The sequence below is a fragment of the Bombus affinis genome, chromosome 4, assembly GCF_024516045.1.
Source record: "Bombus affinis isolate iyBomAffi1 chromosome 4, iyBomAffi1.2, whole genome shotgun sequence".
In the NCBI taxonomy this organism is placed as follows: domain Eukaryota; kingdom Metazoa; phylum Arthropoda; class Insecta; order Hymenoptera; family Apidae; genus Bombus; species Bombus affinis.
The window spans coordinates 13782070-13804518 of record NC_066347.1 but is presented as its reverse complement, the minus strand read 5'-3'; the positions used below and the strand labels follow the sequence as shown (position 1 = coordinate 13804518).

General features: G+C 41.2%; 1 protein-coding gene across 5 annotated transcripts in view; it reads left to right on the top strand.

Annotated features, from left to right (window-relative positions):
- Positions 1-22449, top strand: part of LOC126915532 (epidermal growth factor receptor) — a 174964-nt gene that overhangs the window by 124589 nt on the left and 27926 nt on the right. For 4 of the 5 annotated variants that reach the window (XM_050720275.1, XM_050720271.1, XM_050720272.1 and 1 more), the window contains one exon: positions 18726-19057. The exons of the other annotated variant lie outside the window; for it this stretch is intronic. In XM_050720275.1, coding sequence (XP_050576232.1) covers positions 18925-19057 — 133 coding nt within the window. In that variant the 5' untranslated portion in view covers positions 18726-18924. The remainder of the gene's footprint in view (positions 1-18725; positions 19058-22449) is intronic. 5 annotated transcript variants of the gene reach the window in all.

Genomic DNA, 22449 nt, shown 5'->3' with positions numbered 1-22449 from the left:
GTACTCAGATAAATTGCACGTGGATGGACCGGTGTGCATGTGTTCCTGGAGCGTGAACGACGTACGAGCTGAGTCGAGGTGATCGATCGAGGATAGAAAGCAACCACGTTACCTCGCTACATTTCTTCGAGATGCTTTCGATCGTATGCTAACGGTTCATGCAAAAAAGGTCGCGTTTTTTGAGAGTCGATTAATTAAGATTAAATTGGCCGTCCACTTCATGGGTGTCCGATATTTTTTGTGCATGGGGGGAGATTGGATTCTTTTGGAATATTTTAACTCTATTGCGATCCCCGAACATTTACATTTCAATCTTGTACTTCAGCACACTTTTATTTTAACCCCTAAAGGCCCATTTCGCCTCGTATAAATTTCGTAACGCGTGCAAAGGATGCTTTTCTATCTTTCTTATGTAGTATCGGAAGAAAGGATAGGATTAGGATAATTTAGATTTGTAAAATTCTCCTAATACTATTTATTTAAGATAAATAAAAATAACAGAAATTAATTGGACAGAGAACGATAAATGTTCAACTTGAACTAAACGCAAGAATCTTATTCTACTCAAATCACTCTCGCAACTCTATAACGCAACAACTCGATCTCTCTACAACTCTACAACTCTCACTGACTCTCTCAACTCTACAACTCTAGTCTTCGGCTTCTGCACTCGCACGCTCTCGCTTCTCAACTCACACTGCACGCCTTTTGCATTCGTTCTCGTCGGCGTCTCAACTAACACTGTCTTTAACATCTCTTTGTCTTTTCCCGTCCTATCGGACACGTGTCCCGAAACGTCCGTGGCCAGGGTCACGCAGGCCCTTTCCACGAAACTATCCACTTGAAAGGACCGACGACACATTGATGTACACGACGATGCCGCGGCTCTCGCGACATTGTTTACGGTTCGGCCGATATCTTAGGCCTTTTGTCCACGATACTACACTTATTAATATTGAACGACATATTCAATAATATTAAAATAATTAATTCAGTTCATTCGACTATATTAATTTTTAAAACAAAAAGGTGTACCAGAGTTAGCCACGTTGGTTTAACTTCCACTCCTTTGACGATAGCTTCTAAGAGTCGATATTCTAAAGAAATCTGTAGCACAGAGTTAATAATTCTTACGCACGATAATAATTCTTCCATATTTTTCCCAAATTCGTGATATTTTTTAACGTTAGAAGAGCACCATTGACTCGAAAATAATCGAAGGACTGCAGCAAGCTCAACGTAATAACGAATACAGATATTGTAAATCGTAGACAGTGTTTTATATTAAAAATATATTAACATGTTATGGTAACAAAATAATGTTGCATTAAAAAACACAATAAAGCACAAAAGCTAAAAGACATACGAAAAAACGTCCACTACAACAAATATGGTCATGTTTTCTTTTAAACTAAAATAAAATACTGCGATAAATTCAGCAAATAATTTGGAGGCTTTTTAACGACGATAAAACCTTCAAACTCTAAACTGTTTTATCATCGTCAAAGTTGTTCCTGAAACGTTGTAACCATGACGAGTATAGTATATTTTTCTCAGGCCTGTCCACGAACAACATGTACGTGCTACCAGGTTTCTGATTAGTAGAACTTCTATTATCTTTTTTCTCAATATCGGCATTTTGGTCCTGCTTTTGTTTCAACCCAATGGGTGACTCTGTGTCTTCCGACTGCATCGATAAACCAGCAGGTCCTGTAGGAATTGTCGTAGGACTACTCGATCCTGTATTACCTCCTCCTCCATTCGAAGGCTTCTTCGTCACGTTCAGTCTCACGAACTGATCTTTTTGGTTCGCCAATTCTGAATTTATTTTCTCCTTGTCAGTGTTAGCTAGCTTCAGCAAATTGTCCTGATTATCCAAAGATTGAATATGTATAGTGCCTTTTAACGGTGCAATGCCAGTTTTATTATTTTTTTCGATTTCTTCTTTTAAATCAACAGCGGCTTCCCTTAAGGGTGCAATATCGCTTTTCACTGTCTTAGCGCTTGATTTTTGTGAACCAGGGAAGTTAATGGTCCCCATTAGTGGAGGAGTATCGACCTTGCTCGTTGTTTTATCCGAGATCTTAGAAGGAGCAGCGGTCGTTCCTTCTAATGGCGCTTTCTTCTGCTCTACTGATTTTAAAGTATCTTTTGATTCCTTCTTCTCAGAAGCTTGCGTTTCGCCTGATGTAACCGAGCTTCCAGGAAACGCGTTCTTTGATTTATCTAACAATGACGATTTCGTATCGTTGGCTTTTTCTGCTGGAGTTTCGAAAGATCGTTTAGAAACAGTTTCTTCCGAAGGAGATTTCCCTGATACTGATGAAATCGGCTGTTGGGATTGTTTATTTCTGTTGAAAGCATTTTCAGCTTGATTTATATTAGAAATGCTAGTTTTAAACTCTTTAATCGTCGAAGTAGCATCTTCTCGTGCTTTAGAATCGTCTTTCTTTACATCAAACAAAAATTTCTTTTCCTTTTTCGTCTTCTCTTCTTGAAACTTCAATTCGGGTTTGCCCATTTTATTCGCCGCGTATTTTATCTCAGTGTTTGCAATATCATTCGCTTCTTTCTTCACGGAAGATATCTTCTCTGGTTCTACAATTTTCGACTGTTCCACCAAGTTCTTCGGTTCCATCAGCGTCTTCTTCTTCGTGGAAGAAACCTTCTCTGGTTCAACGATCTTCTCTTGATTCTGCATAGATTCTTTTGAAATGATATTAACGGAGGTTTTATTCAGAATTCTTGGAATCTGTCTGACGTTTCTCGATGGGCTCCGCGATGGTATGATCACGCCGTAATCGATCAACGTGCCGTCCTTTTTTTTCTCGATCGGTTTCATCGACTTCAGAATCTCCTTAATTCGCAGCTCCTCGTTGGTCGCTTTAGTCGATAAATTCTTTCCTTCTGTTCCGGTCCGCTTTTCCTCCTTCACTGAAACATCAGCAGATCTGTTAGCACTTCCTCCTAATTCCTCTTTTTTGTATACTGTGTTTGAACTCTGTACATTTGTTCTCCCAATTTGCGAATCAACGCGCTCGATGACTACAGGCTTCACATATTTCGGATCTGTCTTCCATTTCGAATTCGATGTCTTTGTTTCACGTTTCTTCTCTACGTTGACGCTTTCTGGAAACACGGTGTCGTATTTAGCGATTTTTGGCGAACAACGAACCGTAGGAGCTACCGGAGTGTCAAGTTCCTTTTTCGCACTTTTTCTAGAATTAGTCGTAGTTTTAACGCGATATTTCGCCCTCTTTACTACTCTACTCGTGTTTTCAGGTCTTGTTTTTACTTCGGAAGTGCGTTTGATAGGCACCCATCTCGGCAAATTTTTCACGCGAACGTAGTTGATCACCGGATCAGGCTCGTTTGTCTGTTTAGTCACTGGTTTCATATCCCTCTGATTATCAGCCTTCTGCGGGTCAGGTTTTGCAGACTCTATGGAACTACGTTGCTGAGTTGGTGAAACATCGGTACTTGATTTGTCTTCTGTTCTTGCGCTCACTTTTGCGTTTCCTTCCGTCGCAGTTATAGTAGACATACGATCGTATTTTGTTACATTCTTTGGAGTATTACCCTTCTTCCTGATCTTCTTGAAAGAATCCTCGGAGGACCACCAGGGAATCACGTTCGAAGGTGTTCGATTTTTAGCTATCCCGTCTTCTTTGTTCATCGTTGGCTGCTGAGGACGATCATTCGATGGTACGTTCGGATTTGATGGTACGTTCGCGTTACTCTGAAAGATGGTCTTATTAGGATCCGCATTCGAGGAAACACCGTCCATGGTGTTTGGAATTGTTTCTTCCTTGCGTATGGAAGCGCGAATACCGCTCTCAGAAAAAGTGGTTTCGATTTGTGACGCGACGTTTTCAGACGTTTTAACGTCCGTCACATCGGAGACGTCCATGTACGTTGTTTTCATCGTTGGCTCACCTTTCGTCGCTAGATCGCCTTCCTTCGCTTTGCTCGTCGTTATTCCACTTTTTGGGATGTCCTGGCTGAAGAGATTCTGCGGTCTGTGAGGTTTTACAGGAGGCGCTGGAGGCGTGGGCGGCGTAGGCGTTACAGGTGAGGTTGGAGGTGACATATGAGGAGGATCCGTCTTCATCTCCGCGTTTCTAGGTTGTTGAAACCGTGGCTCGTTAAATTTTGCAGCAATCTGCAGGTTTAACACAGGTTTCGAACTGGTCGATGCCGTGATGTTCCTCGAGTGCTCGGCTGCCATGTTTTGACCCTTCGAAGGAATCCTGATCTCGACTTTGTCCACTGAACTGACGACATCCAGTTTATCCGCTCTGGCCACGATGCTCTTCAACTCCGACACCGGCTTCCCGTTTATTGAAAATTCGATCTGTTTCACTGGTATTGTACTCTCGCTAATGGATATCTGCATCGAACCGAAATCAGGACGTACGTTCATATTACTCATCTCGATCTTGTCAGTTCTGTTTCTCTTTGAGGAAATCACAACTGAGAGTTGCTCTTTGTTGCTACCGGCCGTTTTTGTCGCCGTCTCATCCACGTTGATGGATACCACGGACTCATTTTGCGAAGGAGTCATCCTGAGCTCAATTTGTGGCTCCTTCACCGAATTCGTCGGCGTGATTCGCGAAGTATTCACAGGCTCTCGTTTCATGTAGTCTATCGTGGAACTCGAAGATTTATCGATAGTTGCAGTTTGCGAAGATGATTTTGTAGCGGATGGTTTTGAAGCAGGAGGTTTTGAAGCAGGAGGTTTCGAACTAGGTGGTTTTGAACCCGGTGGTTTCGAGCCAGGTGGTTTCGAACCAGGTGGCTTTATAGGACCATGATTCCACGATGCTTGCACTGTACTTTGAGTTTCATCGTTTGATACAGATTCGTTATCCTGTACTGTCGTGTCAGGTATCGCGTTAAGATTTGCGAGTTCGGTCGCGGTAGTGTCAACCGACACTTTTTCCAGCATCTTTTTGTCTTTGATCTTCTTTTTGTGCGCGATCATCACCCTGTCCAACCAATAGGCACGCTCCTGCACCGACTGCAACATCCATTTGCTGCTCGAATCCGCCTTCTCGGTGATTCGTTGCAGATCCTTTATTATTTCGTCCATTTTCATTAACCAATTGTTTCGCTCCTGCGTTTTCGCCTCGTTTTTCTCGACTTCGGTTAAGCTTTGACTTCCACCAACGTTTTCACTTGCGTTGTTCGATGCAATCAGGCTTGGTTTTTTATTTGCGTCCTCGTCGCCCATTACAATCATGGGAACTTGATTGAACTTCGTGGACATATTACGTTTAGATACTTGAGTACCACCGTAGTTATCGATGCCAAGATTCATCGCGTTGCTGTATTTTTCTATCATTGACGCGTACGACAGAGACTTGTGAAGCTCGTTGCTGTTTGCTGTCGCGATGTCTGGACTCCTGTCGTCGCGTCGAAAATGAAAACGCGTCGCACAGGATGCGTTACTGAATGTAGCGTCTTGGTTGAAGGCATTTAGACCAACGTCTGAGATGTTCGTATTCCTAGTTTCTTTACGTTTATTATTCCATTCCAAAGAAACCAAGGACGCGGTACTAAACGGACTTCTATGGATCCCATTGATCATAACCGAACTCAGATTGTCCCTTAGCATCTCTGAACTACTCGAACCATACATTTTATCGCTGTAGCTGGCTATCATCTGCGCGTATGGTCGAGGTTCTTTCTGAATTGATCCTTTAATTTCTTTCGAAACATCCAAATGATTTGCCTTTTTCGTCAAATCTATCGGTTTCTCGATATATTCCCCAACGTTGCGCAGTTTACAACCACTGGATGGCCTTTTCACTTGACACGCCGAGATCAGTGGTTTTCGGATACATTTTTCCGAAGAAACTCCCTCCAGCGAAATCCTTTTGCCGCGTTGTTGCGTCGACACCGTTTCATTGTTTGTTCGCGGGCAGTGAAAATTCCTGAAGTCGCTGATCTTTCTGGTTCGTGATAGCAAAAGCGGTGGCATCTCCAATAAACAAACATCCGATTTCTGCCTTTTGCACATATGTTTGACATCTTGTTTCAGTGTCACAGTATCTTTGAACATAATTTATTACGAGTTAGGATAATGAAGATGATGTTTAAACAAAGAAATACAAGAGGAAATAGAAAATCTTATTGAAAATTTTAATTATAATCATATATCAAATGTAAATATTTTTTCGTAGGCATATGAAAATTTGTATTATTGTATTTAAGAACATTCGAATATGTTTGAAAACCTGCAATGATGTTATAACAGAGAATAATTATTCTTATGGAATCTTACTGGATGGTATCCGACGAGGGACGTTAATACCAAGTACACATTTCAAACGATTCATTGTATAGGTATATAAACCGTGTAAACTAATTTCAATATTTTAAAATTCAAAATTCAGGTAGACGATTTTATACATAAATTTTTACTCGTAATTTTGACAACGAATCGAAAAAAAGAATGAAAGTTTTTGATATGATCTTTCTACCACTCGCGATATACCATGTTGAAATGTCAATCGGGTTATACGAAAAATCCAATCAAACAAAGGAATTTACATCTCGATTTTATTCGTCGAATCGCTTCAAGCGGTGAATTGATTAATAAATTATGTATACATTCATATCTCGTTAGTAAAATATTGTAGAGATATTCCTATAATTTTTACACAGAATAGCAGTTATGTAATATTTTTAAATATAAAATAACATTTTCGAACAATATTTTTCATTTCGTAAACGACCATTTCCAAATAAACTTCGAAGATAATTGCCCTTTCCGTAGAAATTAAACATATTTCGATCAGAAAACTCTCCTTTCGAAATAAAAAATATTTTAATTAAAAAAATGCACGATACTCGTTCGTATTAAACCATCGACTTTCGATCGTAATTTTAAGTATTCGTACGTGTTCTTTTAAGTATTCGCGAAAATCGAGTATGCTGGCAATGCTTTTGTGTCACTGCACGCCGTAAGTAAACTTCGAAAAATGGTACTGGCGGCACTTTCAACTCAACGAAGGCTCGCGCGGTTAGATCGCAGGATAAGGATTTTCAGGATCGCTGTCGGCGTTAAAGTCACGCCGGCATCTTCGACGTGGCACAATGCAACGAATCGAAGCCCCCTCTATCTTCGCGATCTTTCCTCCTCTTTTTTCTTCTCGTGGATGCTACGTAATCCGTGATACGAATCGCGCAGAACGGTTGAAGACAATTGGAGCAATACGTTGATTTTATATCGATTTGAAGATGTTCCCATTTTAACATATTTTTTCGAGGAAAAGAAAATTGAGAAATTTGACCGCAGTGAAATTGTTTGGTTAAAGCGTAGAGAAAAACGGTTCATCGTCACGTGAAATTCATTTGTGGAGGTATTTATGGATATTGTGTATTTGGTAGAATATTTACACAATTAAATTATCTAATATTTATTTAACATATAATTGTATAATGATCTAGGGAAAATGTAGTTGTGTATCTACAGTTACATAAATAAATACAGTTGTGTATACTAAAATATTTCGATTACCTGTAGAAATGACATTGGAAATTTTTCTGCCTCCTGCCAAACAATTCGCAAGCAGAAGGACAAACTGTGACTAACGCGAACGCATTTTAGGACCGTCTGAAAGTTATCGCAAAGTCAACCGATTCACACGTCGACGTAAAAATCCGCCGACGAGTTACATATTTACACTAGCCATCGTAAAAATCATACGAAGAGATCTTCTCACGGATATCTCTCTTAATCCTAAACACCATCCTTTATTTTTCAAGATTGAATAGAAGTAAAACTATAATCCTCTTATGGCTCTACATATATTTTCCAATGTAACTATCAATTTGCATTCTATTCGAAAATGTCAAACGTGAGATGCACCCGGAAAGGCAAAACCACCGATTGGTTCCGCGTATAATCTTACCTGCAGCGCAAACTACACGTTGATCGATCATTCGCGAAGTCCAGATGGCATTTCGACGTTGCTGATGTTATCGCTACGTTCTCAGTAATTTGTTGCGTATTATTTGCTATAGTCTCGAAAATATTAACAACATATTCAATTTATTACGGAATTTAACGAGATTTAGAATCGATTGAGGAAAAGGAAGAGTTGATTTCTGCAAGCTATTCGAGAGAACGGAATTTATTATTTTTCCTTAACCAAAGAATTATTGTGTAGTTATTTCTATCGTTCAAACATTTGTTGAACAATAACTGTTGCATTGATATATAAAATTATCGCAAAACAAGTACATCACGATATAACGAATTGGGAATTTTTCTTTCGAGTTTCGTCAAGTTATTACTCTCGATAATTTTTGCAGCCAAGGCCCAAATATCAAATGTTGACATTTCGAAGTGTTTGTATTGCCGTTGATAAGAACCTGCGTACAAGATCACAAGGAACATCAAATTTATCGTAAATTGTTATCAGTAAAATACTCCATATTGTGTCATAACGAACTGTATGTTCGTAATAGTTCGATATAAACAATGTAAATTCGATTTAATACAAAGACACAAGCTAAAAAGGCAAATTAAATATCTACCCTTTCCCTAAATTTCCTTGTTCACGTTTAAACGCAAACTGATTCGTGTGGTAATAAATGTCTTATAATGAAAACGCGTCGCTTATTGTTTAAAATTCAGAAGATACTTAATGACTGGTAATAACGAAATTACTGGCTCGTCAAAATTGCAAAGATGACAATCGTACGCATAAGCGTGAACGCGTAGTAATTAGCATGTCTTGATAAAAATCAGTTACGAAGAGGAAGGCAGTTTATATACCTCACGTGCGACGAAATAACAATAATTATTATCATTACGTTGCTTTATCACGTGCTACTTCACGAGTCGGGCAATAATTTCGGGCTACGAATTCTTCCCTACAGGTGGTCAGAACGTTTGCTCATTTGACTAATTACCGGCCCTCGATCTGCTGTCCCTTCGTGATTCCTCACGGATCATCCCGAATTATTAACCTTCACTCTGTGGTATTTACATGACTTACTGTTATGTACAGAACATTCTTCTTATACTGTTAATTAATATCGCTGAAAATGAAATATTACACGTGTATTCTTCCTCTATATATATCTTATTCCTTGATGAGACAATACGCAAAATGTATTGCTTCGAACAACAGACAATGTACCTAAATTCTTGCAACTAGATACTGCAGCTTCGATCATTAGATCGCGGTAATAAAATAAAAAAAAATGCAGACTCTGGGAGAGATTAACGATAACAGTGAACGATGTACCATTGGATAAAACAAAAAATTATTACATAAACTAAATTGATTTTTATAGTGCAGTAATTTAATCTGCAATCACGAGCGGATTCCTTAATTAAGGCTTAGAGAGAATTCGTCAAAGCTTCCGAAACGTCGTTTACGAACGAAGCTTCGCGTGTCGATCAGCTATTATGGCACACTGGGAACAGGATCGAAACTGGCGGTCGAAGGTGCCGGGTCGGTTTCGCGAGCGGTGATTCTTGGAAATTCGAAAGTCTTCCAGCGAGATTGACCGGTTCTCGGGGAGATTCGCGGTGGCAGATACGTGCAACACGAAAGGCCACGGCGTTGCTTCGCCGTGAACGGGCAAAGTCACGATCTGGAGCTGCACGAGGTGCAGAGGTCGAGCAGCGAGGAGCAACTCACTTCGTGCCTTGAAATTCTATCGTGGTGCATGGTCAGAGAGAACGAACCGGCGCAGCCTCTCTTCAAGACGAACGAGGCTGATCGTGAGCGGCGATCCACGAGAAGGTTTTCAGTGTTTCCTTTTCTTTCTTTTCGTCGCTTTCCTTCGGCTACCTCGTGCCCAGCTCGATCTACTGAAAACCATCACGAAGTCACGAACATTATTAGCAAGTCGCGGACTCGACCCAGCCGCAAACCGGACCATTTCGCAAATAAGAAGCTTACGACGATTTAACGAACGTTTCACCGTTTCCACGAGCCGCGCTTTGCTTTCCGTATAGACGCGGATCTCTGCGGCTGCTAATTATACCAGACAATTTGCGTAACACGTGAATGTATAAAAACCGATAAGATCAAACGACGGAGTTTTGTATCGGAAATCGTAGTAGAAACTGGTCGAAAGCCGTCAAATATTGAAACTCCATTAAAGACGTGGATTTCAAACTTCGTGTTTTCTTTAGTGGATCATAATCAAACGCCGTTTAGATTCAACAATTTAATTTCAATAGCTAATCTAAACGTGATGCATATTTAAATTAGGAGCGTTTAGAAGAGACTCGCTAATCAAGTTTCTATTTGCGGTACTTTTTCAGATACCAGGTTTAAATAATAATCAATGGTACTGTAATATCCAGTGCTAGATATACAGTGAGAAATTTCTACATAATTTGTACTGTTTGACTATACTTTAAAGTAGCTTCTCTCTTCCTCGTCGATCAACATGGTGCATGTGTAAACCAAGCAAAATTTCTCGAAAATTTTCCAAAAATAATTCCTTCAGCCGCAATTTGAATCTCGTATCGCGTTAGGTTTCTATGCAAATTACGATCTTGCGTTAGATTCAAATATCGAAATTCCTACGCTATTATCAGGATGCTAAACTGCCGATCGAAAAATATCCGATAACAGCACGAAGCACGGCAATCTCGATTTGGCATAAATTGCATAACGCGCAATTGCTCCGTTGGGATTTGCATCGAAAGGGAAAATGGCCCAACGGTCCGACGATGGATCGCGATAGAAGGGGGAGGGTCGTGGGTCCGGTCGGGGTTCGCCTTTACGGCGTCTGATCATACAATCCCTCGCTACGAGAGCCGTGGAAGATAAAATGTTGAGCCATATACGGCCCAGTGGGAAAGTGAACCGGCGCTGGGACCACAGCGGTTCGCTCTCAGTTGGTTAAGCAGAGGCCGTTTTTGCCGGGACAACACAGGCCGACGGCGGCAACTGTGCCGTGTTCTAAATCAAAGCTCGTTCGCGAGCAGATACCACGAAAGACGTGTAGAGAAAAGAAAGAGAAAGAGGTAAAAGGGTTCTGTGTGATGGGGCCAGTCGAGCTACGGGGGAGGTGGAGACGGTACCTTGGAACGTATCTCAGATTGGGCATCCTCGAGATACCTTAACGTATCCTCTCGTTGGTCCGAATGCATCGAAATCGCGCTCACGTCCGGCTTTACCGTTACACCGCGTTTATTCCTCCTCTTTTTCTTCGTGCACGATACTACTCCCCTCATCCCCCTCCCTGTTTGTCTTCTTCTTCCCCTTTTTCCCAGCCCGAGTCTTTATTCTTCATCATCTTCGTCGCCGTCTGTTATTCGCCTCTCCTTAATTTTTTCCGACCGTTCTTCTGGCCCGCGTGCTCCCTCTTCTTCGGTCAATTATCGCTGAGTCTCGGAGCTTGATTGACGATCGATTCGACTCCCTTTGACCGGCACAATCCATTTCGTCGCACACCTGGGTGGGGTTCCCGCGTGTCGCGTTTCGACCTGCCGCCACACTCTCTCTCTCTCTCTTCTGTAGTCTCATCTTCCAGGACTATTCCAGGACTTCGTAGGACTCGATTCTTCTCTCGCTGTTCCGTTTATCACAGCTTCGTAATCAGACTTCTTCTACGAAAGATAGATAACACGTGCATGTTAAAGTAACGCTGACGAAAGGGCTGACAGCAAAATGTGGCGGAGAGAAAAAGGGGAACTGTACCGTTAGCACTGGCACGTACAGTTTACGGAGATATTCTAACGCGGTAGAAGTTGCTGCCATATTTCATCCGGCACTTTTCTACCTTTTCTCTTTGTTTTCTGCGCACGAGAGCTGACTCTCCCCAACGACGTGTGTCCTGCGCGATCCCTCGTTACGATAAATCATGCACGCGATATGCTCACGAAGAAATATTACACGTGGGTAAATAACGTTAATTTATGTTAATCGCTCGGCCGTACTTCACGCTCGTTTATTGCCACGACTGGCGCCGCAAACCCTGTCCGCTCGACGTTTCGACAAACGTCACGGTGCACCCTCGGGATTCCACGCTCTCGATCCATTAACAACGATCCACAGACGACGAAATCGGTGCGCGGAATTTTTTGCGATAATCGAGGTAACCGTGTCACCGACCTAACCCGGAGCCCAAGATATTGGATACTCAAGGTCACTGTTAAACATTTCCAAACAGGCTTTTACAAACTGTTAAGTTGATTGAATTTTTACAGACGTATAAACGTTAATATTATAGGCATAAGTTCGATAAATTTTTACAGACCTACGATGTAGAATAGACGTTGGTGCCTTAAGATCAGGATTTATCGTAATTGAGACAAAAATGTGTAATTTTACCATTCCTTTGTTTGTATAAATAAGAGAAAGTTTAATATAGATATGATATAACACGATAGCACAAAAACGGAAATGACTTCTGAAAGAAATGGTAAAAAGCTCGCGATTTATAAAATAGAAAATTTAACAAGGAGTTTCAACCATTTCAACGATCTCTCAGTTCCGTCATAGTCCTTCACTCGCACCATCTTCCAATTCACGGAAAGCCAATTCAACAAACTATTTCCATAAACATCCACGTATTTTACGCGACGAACATCGCAATACCGTGGCTTCGATCGCGTTTCCTGGTTGATCGCGAGCTCCTCGGATGGCTGTTGTTCACTGGGCACAGCCCCCGCAACCATTGTCGTACAGACGTTACACAGTGTGGAGGACAGTGAATCGAGAGGACCAGGGGAGAGAAAGCGAGTGTCGAAGCCTTCACCCGCATACAAATTGATCCTTTTTGCCGGTGCTGCGTCGCGTCTGGGGCGGCAGCTAGCGTGTCCGGTGTGGCTGGCCACCGAAAAACCGGCCTGGACACGGGTACAAGGGGGTTTGTCGCGTTTTGTGGAAACAATCAGCAGGTTGTCGCGAAACAAGGATATGAATGCATAAGCAGCGCAGTTAACACGGTTGCTCGCCGTGTTCCCCAGCCCTTTTTTTGCCACGATTTCTCCCTCAAAAGATGCCGCTTTTATGCTCTCGGTAGGGCTGCCTCTCGCTGGAGAGGGAAGAAAGACGAGGGACAAGGTCCAGACTTTAGATAAAGCAGGATGCCGGAGGCCCGAGGAGCAGCCTCGAGAAACATAGGTGGACGACTTGCGTCGATAAATACAACCGACGTTGTCCGTATGCCGGACCCTGGTCTACCTCGATTCTTCTTTCCTTTTTTCCTTCTTTACTTCTCTTTTTCTTCTTCTTTTTGTCTTCCTTCCTTTCTTTTCTTTTCTTACTCTCGTCGTCATTTTGCGAACTCTGCTCCGGCATTCGCGGCACCGCGTTCGACTAAGCTTCTCTTGGCATTCTTCCCTCCGTGGTTCGCCACTTGAAGAAAATTCCAAAGTTTTTATTCGTAAAAGACACGACTTCCTTCCTTCTTCTCTGCCAAGCCTTCAGAAGCGTATTTTCGTCGCCTACGCCCTTTCGGGCTTATCGTCGTTTATTATCGAGCCAAGCGACGCGCGACAGCTTGCATCCATTTGTCAATAGCGCTGATTCTGATCCATACTTTCGAGAGAGTCGATACGGAGACTCGATTCTGCAATTTGTTCGCTGATATTAGGTGGCTACATATATCGTGTCCATCTTATAACGTCCATCTATGCGTTGCATTGTGATTTCTTTATAAAAATCTTCGGATTTATCGCCGAAACAAGAAATCGTTGAAATTTTTACGATCTCGGTACCGTTTAATCTCTAAAGCATTTGATTCTTGTCTCCTTTAAAGCAATGCTAGCGTGATTTATATCAACGCATACAGCGTTGTTATCACAGAATTGCAATCAGGACTTGCACAATAACCTAATATTTCAATAAAGAAGAACAAGTTTGGAATTGAAATTGCGAAACGAAATTGAAGTTTATCTGAGAACGACAAGGAGTACATTGCTTCGATGAGAAATTCCGCGGTGATACGATATAAATGCAATATTGCAGGAACTCAAGGTTTATTTATCTTACGATATCTTTATTTTGGCAAGTCTGCGAACCACACCACACCTCTTAATCTCTCCTCGTTGATATTAATAAAACGACTGTACTGGATGACACTAGTTTGCAAACAGTCGACACCACGATGTATCGCGAATCTGACAGACTGCGATGTTCGTCAACGTTTCATTTATTTTGTCCTCGTGACACGACGAATCAAAACACTTTGAAATATTTTTAATTTAATACACTCTACACCGATCATTATTCCAAAGGAGCTGTTACATTTTAAGATAATAAGCTATTATTTTATTCTGAAATAAATTATGAAAATATGTTTTGCCAATTTGTATAGGCTGTCACTAATTTTAGCTCCTTGTTAATCATTGTCAACTATGGATCTATAAAACTCATTAATTTAGGTTGCGTGATACGGTATATTTGCTTTCGATAGCCAACAAGGTTTAATGTTCTTTTCTATCTCGAAAGATATCAGGAGCGTGTTTCGCGCAACCTTCTGCAGTAACCAGTTAAACCGCCTCGTTAACCAAGCAATTTCTCGCGCACAGAACAGAAATATCAAAATTCGGGACGTGTATATCAAAGCTTTTTCTCTTTCGAGTAATTACAAGAGAAAGGCCCGCGATATCGTGATACACGACCATGACGACCACGTGCATTTCCATTTGCCTGGCTCAACGTATATACCAGCGGATTCGAGACTCTGAGGACAAACGAACGAGACCATGGGCGACACACCCCGTTGATTAGTCACCGTGGCAAGGATCGACGTGTCAATTCGTTCGATACAACAATGACAAATGCATTTTGCTCGATTTCATCGAGAAAAATTTTGCTCGGTCGATTCTGTCGATGTCAACGGATGATAATGGCGATCAGATGTGTCGAATGGAGCAACGCTGAGTTTTATTCCAACAGCAGATAACAAATAGCCAACGTTAATTATGTTCGAGTGGAAACTTTACGACTTCTTTCTTGTAAACGATACACGAAGGTGTGTTTCTGCATAGTTACTGGGTTATGTACATATGTTGTACGTGTTCGCCATTGTGTACAAACAATCGAAGAACGTAACTTGAAACATTAAACAAACGATCCGAAAATATAAACAAATAGTCCGATAAGCAAACAAATCGATGTATAAAGTCGGTGATACGAATAAACAAGTGGAAAAAGTAAACAGTCAACTTGAAGATATAAATACAGAAATTGTAATCAAATAGAGAGGAGCAGATAAACAAACCAGAAATGTAAATAATAAATTGAACTGTTGCATAAGTATGAAATGACTTCAATACGCAATAATCTTTCAGGAATCTTTATCAAATAAATCTAAATAGAAAATATCTAATCATATTCTTCGTAAATAACAAAATGATAATTGACCGACGAACAGTTTTATAATTATAAATAAGATGTAATTGTAAAATGTCTTATACGCTATTAGAAGATTAAAATACGAGGAAACTGGAAGTATGGCCGAAATTGCAAGTATGAATCACCAGAATACAGATCGTCTACGAGCATAATTGCGAAACTTTCTCTTCCTTCTCTCGACTTAGTCAAAAAAACCCGTCGTTACAAATACGCATTATCTTGCATCTTGTTCAGCAGCAAGTTTCTAACTCTCGTTGCTAATGAAACGATCCAACTTGTATATAGTACGTGAAGTGTAACCCTTTCGACGTGGCCAATAAGAACAAGAACACCTCGGATTTCTACTTCAGTTTCTGAATAGCCCTAAACGAAGGAGGTGCCCTAAAAAGGGACCAACGAGTCTATCCAATAAGCCCTGCATTCAGTTGGAAAGTTTCTGAAAGAGGTGCAAACAATGGTATGTGGCGCTGTATAATGGCACCGAAACAGTCGAGGTTCAACGAACGATCAATCAAAATGCGCTCAAACTCATTAACAATCGGGACAAAACGTGCAATTAGCCGCTAATAACGTGTCCGACTATTAACCAGAGTTACCCTGTCAACCGGAACGCACAGACAAAACCGGTTCGTTCCTCGTGATTTGTTCGCACGATTTTTGACAAAATGAGCACGCATTGGCAAATCGAACAGTATCGCCGTGAACGTGGTGAGAAAACGTTTTAAAAAAAGATCACGCAGATCTTGTTACGTTATTAATTCAATGGACGTGTACGAGAGTTCTTAATCCTTTCTCGGTGTGACGTACTGTGGCGGTTATTTCGAAATGATTCTACGAGGTCACAGTAACGTATTATGCGAAGGTTGATAAGCTTGTTTGATATAAAAAGAAAAAGAACAGTTTCGGAGAAATATCTTAGAATAAGAGGGAATAACATTGTTAATGAGAAACATGGTTTCGTAAGGACGAAACTGGCACAGGACTTAATAGATCTTGAAAGCTAGGCGATCGCAGATGTCTGATTGATACGATCCGCTTTCACGAGGCTCTGAGTAAGGTTTCTAGGAGAGTATTGCTCGATAAGCGGGTATTCTACTTTGTAAATTGCAAACAATTTATAACCTTCCATTGCTATTGTTGCGTATATTGAAACAGGAGAAATGAAATTGAATACGACAAATATTCGGGAAGTAAACGTCCTTGCTCTACGAAATTGATCGAACTTCTTCACAGTATAACACAAATATAATACAATAAATTTAACATGTCCAACGTTGTATTTAGATTTTTCTACACCTATGGAAGATTTAGTGATGCAAGAATGCATAGAACATACAAAACATGCAAGAATACATAAAGTATCCAAAATTCAGTATTCTTTATGATACTCAGTAGATGAAACAAGCTTGTGCTTAGTTAGCTCTTCCTCTTTTAGACATATTCATATTACTAATTTCCATCTGTAATCTACTTACTGCGCTGTCAGAGGATTGTCAAACTGTCGCGTATTTATCAAGAATGCCAATACGGATAGGTAGCACAACGATCTAGATCCTGAACCAGGATTTTCAGTTGGCTCCCGGATGACCCCGATGAATTTAAATATTCACGCTAGTTTAACCAAACGCTTCGCGAGCCCTCAGCTTGCAAGACGTCCCACGTCTTTCTCACCGGCAGACAGCCTGGTACCACGACGACAGTCGCTTCTATGAGCGAGATGGACAAAGATGGGAAACTAGTTAGAAAGGGGAGAGCCGAGAGAAAGAAGCTCGTGCAAGAAACGAAGAGCAGGGGAATAAGCGAAGACGAAGCGCGAGGAATGCTCGACAATCACGATCGACACGATCGAACGGCCGCTCATCGACTTCGAGATTGAACGACTGAACCGTAGTCGGGCAGCGGAGGATCGTAATTAATAGAAGAGCGACAGAAAGGGGTGAGACTGACCAAGACGAGACTGGTGGTAATCAGGCTGCTACTTGGAAGGGAGGACTCGACGAAACCCTAGTCGACGTCATTTGTTTAAGTTGATCGTTGGCCGTCACGGCCGAATAAGGCAACCCGTGTTCGCCACTCTGCGGGGAGTGCGAAAGAACAAAGAAGGAGCCGTGAGAGGGCCTCCGGGATAAGATCGTGTCACGGCCAGGAGGAAGATGAAGAAAGAGAGAAATAAAGGGAGAGAAAAGGGCGAGGGAAGAGCAGACACCTGCTGTTCGCTGCATTGTCTCTCTTTTCTCTCGTCTTCTGCTCTCCTTGTCCTCTATTCTTCATCCTTGTTCCTCTTCGTCACGTTCTCGTTTCTTCTTCTTCTTCTTCTTCTTCTTCTTCTTTGGATCTGTTCGAAACAATCCACGAGACCTTTGGCGAGGAAGGGAAAGAAGGCGAGCCCTTTGGCCGAGGCGACGACAAAACAATTGCCGGCGTAAAAGGCGAATAGACGTTTTTTCGCGATCGGTGTGCTCTATTTCCAAATCGAGGTACGCTACCCGAGTATGGGAATCGATGCTGATCATACGGTGTCCTGGAAAGCTGAATACTCTCGGGAAAAATCACGCGACACGCAAATATGTCGCCTCAGACAATACCACTTTATGCGTTAAATTTGTTCGTGAGAACAAATGTGCCGATTCGTTCGAGTGTCTTGGGCTTGATTCATTTAAATATTACCTAATGACTTAGGCGAGTTGATACTTAGCGTAATCAATATATTTAAAGCTGTTCGCAGTATAGAGTTGTCGTTCGTTAAGTGTTGCTTGATATGCGTATAGAAGATAGTGCGTACATTCGCTCGATATAAGATTGCCCGATAATAACTCGCTATAAGAACGCTCGATAATAATTAACTCATTGTCTTAACGATCGTGTTTGTTTATTTATACTGGTCAGGGGAGTACCGGAAAGTTTAAATTCAACTTCGGTTGACGATTGCTCGTAGCTGCTATATTCTTTAGTCCGGAGTTTGTTTATTACGTTTCGTATATCACAGCGGTGTTAATACTCCGAGGTAAAACAACAACATGATTCGAATTGTCCTATGACTCACGCGTCGCTACAGTTGATACTATAAATATTCTATTATTACCATTTCTCTATCATTTCTTCAATGATGGATGGGTCACTGTTATCAAGCGTTAAACATTTTAGCAAAGAGCCAAATGAAAAGACTTTTCGCTCTCGTGTGACAACGCGTGATTGTAGCTTTGAATAAACGTACTAAAAATAGTGAAACTACGATATCTGGTTATACGATACCAATCATTAAAAAATTATTATATTCTTAAATAGAGAAACCATAAATTCTTTATGATAATCCCGTGAATTTTTCTGAATGGGATATAAAATTTCGAAAACTCTAATGGTGAATTATTCGTATTACAGACGTGAAACGGTCCCGTGACACAAACCATGCAAGTAACACGGTGAAGAGACAGCGATGGCAGCAGCGGAAACGCTTCTTCGAGACTCTTCCGATATTCTCCTTGTTCGTGACAGTCGAAGAGAGCACGAAGAAGTGGGAATCATTGTCGAGATCACCTTGGCAAGGTCCATGGGTTCGTAAAGGGCATGAAAGCTCATCATGTTTGAATACCGACACGGGCCACGAACGCTGTCGACCTGCAACCTCCTCGGCGTGACTTTTCTTCTACTGATCGTCGCCGGTAGCTACAATGTGTCAGCGGATCTCAGCTCCGAATTTGTCAAAGGAAAAAGTGAGTTGTCCTTTTCCGAAACATCGCTTAAACCATTTGCGATTTTCATATTATTGGTATAAAAAAATTATTTTATATATGTACTAATTCTAACGAGATTTAAATGTCAAGTAACGTAAGACTTACTGCGATGGTACGAAAACAATTTGTATAAATATGCAACTAATTTGTTATTAGTTACTAGCTGCTATAGCTATGTTTTTTTACGTTCTAAATTTTTGACATTTGTTGTAAAAAGTAAATTCGTTTAAATAAATTATAGACACAAAACCGATAATGTTCGAATAAAATTTAGCGATCTAAAAGTTGCAAATATGTGCAAAGAAAATATGTTTACAGAATCGTAACGGTAGAATTGTAATAGACGATACGAAACACAGTGCAGTTTGGAAATAATTTATACAAAGTGCTTTCATCGTTCCGTGTATTCGTTTGTATGGCTAGAAACTGAAAATTAAATATCCACCAACTCTCCCAAAATTACATTACTTGACCGTTTTAAAGTATTCATAACCGAAAGATTAGAAAATCCTCGAACGAGCAATATTCTTAGAAAATGTCTCGCTCTTAAACATTTTCAATCTTTCGGCTATATTCGTACAAGACGCACTAGAACCACTACGAACGTCAAATATTAGCCTGGGAACATCGATCGTACCGTTCGACCAGCACGAACCAGTATGAAGACACGCGTACACCGCGTTACGATACCTTTCAGATTGAATCCTAATGGAGAACTCTTCCTGGTCGCGTGTACATCATTGAGGCCGCCTAGAAAAGTAGAAAGTAAAGTTGCGCCAGGTTTTACGACCGCGTGGGTGGCTGCTCGATCGGTCGAAGGGTTCCTTTTACTCGAAGTACCTGGAAAGTACCGTTCTTCCCACTCGAGCAGGAGGAAACTCTTTAACTCCCGCCTCGTTCTAGCACGAGCTCCGCTAGGAAATATTTACGTTGCTTTCGGGAACGCGCGTGTAGGTGCACCGGCGCGTGTAACAACGAGATTCCTCTTGATTCCTGGCGATGTCGATGCTTGACCCACATCGCCATGTGCCTGCTTCGTCTTGGTAAGAAGACCTTTCCCCGGTTACTTTTATTACGTTCCTAGTTATTACCGGTGCACACTTTTTTGGACCACACGCGTGATCCTCTTCTCGTGATATACGACTGAACTTCAACATTGTACTCGTCGACGCGCCTTCGACTTTCAAAATGCTTTGTATATTGGAGAACGGCTCGTAGAAAGATCGTTGGCTAACGTACGAATGAAAAATCTTGCTTGTCAGTGAAGTTCAAGTCGTCTCTTGCGAGGATGAAAGAGCGAACAAGGTTTTGGAGAAAGATGCAAAGTGCGAACGTACATCCTTTATTCTATCATCGTTGTGACAGCACGCTTAAACGTACGAATTTCTCTATTATATATCGTAACAAACTTGAATAGAATTCCTCTTTCAAAATTCATTAACGATTAACAATGTACTTGTCTAGTTTATCTATCTCTTTTTAATCATCTATAACGATACGGGCTAACGAAGCCAAAACACGCTTTCTCTACTTAACGCCGTAATTAGATAAGTGTCAGCGAATTAGCGGGTGAAAAGCAATAAATAGCGATTTCCTTCGAACGTATCGAATGCTCGAGTTAAAAAGGGGTCCATGCTCGGAACCTAAAGACGCGACTCGTCAGACAGATAACCACCCAAGATTCCACGGTGTGCCGCAATTTCGAGAGATATCACCTAAAGTGGTCTCCATAAAGGTTTCCATTAACGTGATAAGGGGAGGTTGATACGTTCGTGGCCATTAGGGGACCGTAACCTACGTGGTGTCGCCGGTGTGCAGAGACTCTTCATGATTTTCTTCTATCATTTTTTATTTCGTCCGAGAAAATACATTCGACACGTTATTGCCGTACGATATTCGAGCGACAGGCGACATTTTTCTTCGCCAAATTATACTCCGTGCCGAGTTAATCGTTGCACTTTATCGCTGTGAGCTTTTAGCGTGAATCGCAGCTGGAAATGAAGCGCCAATTAACATGGCGCATTCGGCACGCCCGTCCTCACTGAACACTGTGGGAATACATAGATTTTGCCAGGCAAATTGAAATGTTTGCAGCGACTGCAGCCATGAGTTATCACATAACTTGTCAAATTTGCCTCGTCTTATGAACCGAAAAGAGTTATTTAATCGAAGTTTCGTGTTGTTTATCACGTGGAATTCGGAAGGTTCTTTTTTGGAATGCGGAGCCACTTTTATACCGCGTGGAAAATTATTCAGTCGTGAAGATTTATCTGAATACGTCGAAGGATTGTCAAACTTTAATTTCTTTCCCAATTTATTTTATTATTTTGACGTTTGAGATTTTTAGCATTTCTTATCGCAAGTGTAAGTGTTCCGTTGAAAATAAATTTTCAATGCATTTTATTTTAGTTTATTAGAGTACATTTCTTTTTATTACTAACTTTCGTCCTGTTTCTATTTGTTCAATTTTCTGCATCTTACTTTTCTGTTTCGTTAATTTTCTGACTTGTAACAAATAGAATATCAGTACTTAGATATAATTCAATCATCGGAGAGGGTAACTAAATTTTAAAATTGCTCTTCTACGAAAGGCAGCAAACCTGGCATATTACGTGTCCCACCTGTGCCGTTCAAATAATAACGTGCCATTCCAGAAATTTACTAAACACAGGGATATTTTATTCTCATTCCAATTAACAATTTACATTAAAATGAACAATTTAACGATATATCGTCAAAAACCACATATCGAATACCTTCTCAACTCGCATCCCATATTCAGCACTAATGACATGGCTATAACGAGTACAAACGACGGACGTCATACGGACCTTTCCTCCCTTGTTTCCTTTCTCAGTCTCCGTGAATGCAATTTTGAAGTTAACGAAGACATCGTTTTGGACATTCGGTAAAAAGCAGTCGCGGTCACGCCAATCGGAAATAAGTTTTTGCGAAGCGGGGCCGATCTCGTGCGCTTTCAGTCACGTTCGCTTTTGCATTAACGAAATTCGTGGCTGGGTTTTTTTTACGGAGGCGGTCGGTCTTTGATCAGGACGCATTAATTCTATCAGCTCGAGCCATGGCTTTCCCTTTAAGTAGGCGTCTGATACGCCGTCGATCTTCCGGATTACCCATGTTAAAGACGCGTATCGTTTCTCGAAAGAAGAAACATGTGTTCGCTAACGACACCGCTACCACACCGTGTATTATAATCGTGCAGCTATCGAGAGGCGAGCTCAGGCTTGGTATGTACTCGGATTTACCTCCTTTATATCTCTCGATTTATGGCTTCTACTCGTCGGCTACAAGCTGCCGTGAACTAACCATTAGAATTTTGTAAAACGAGATAAATTTTGTCGCACCTTTTATTG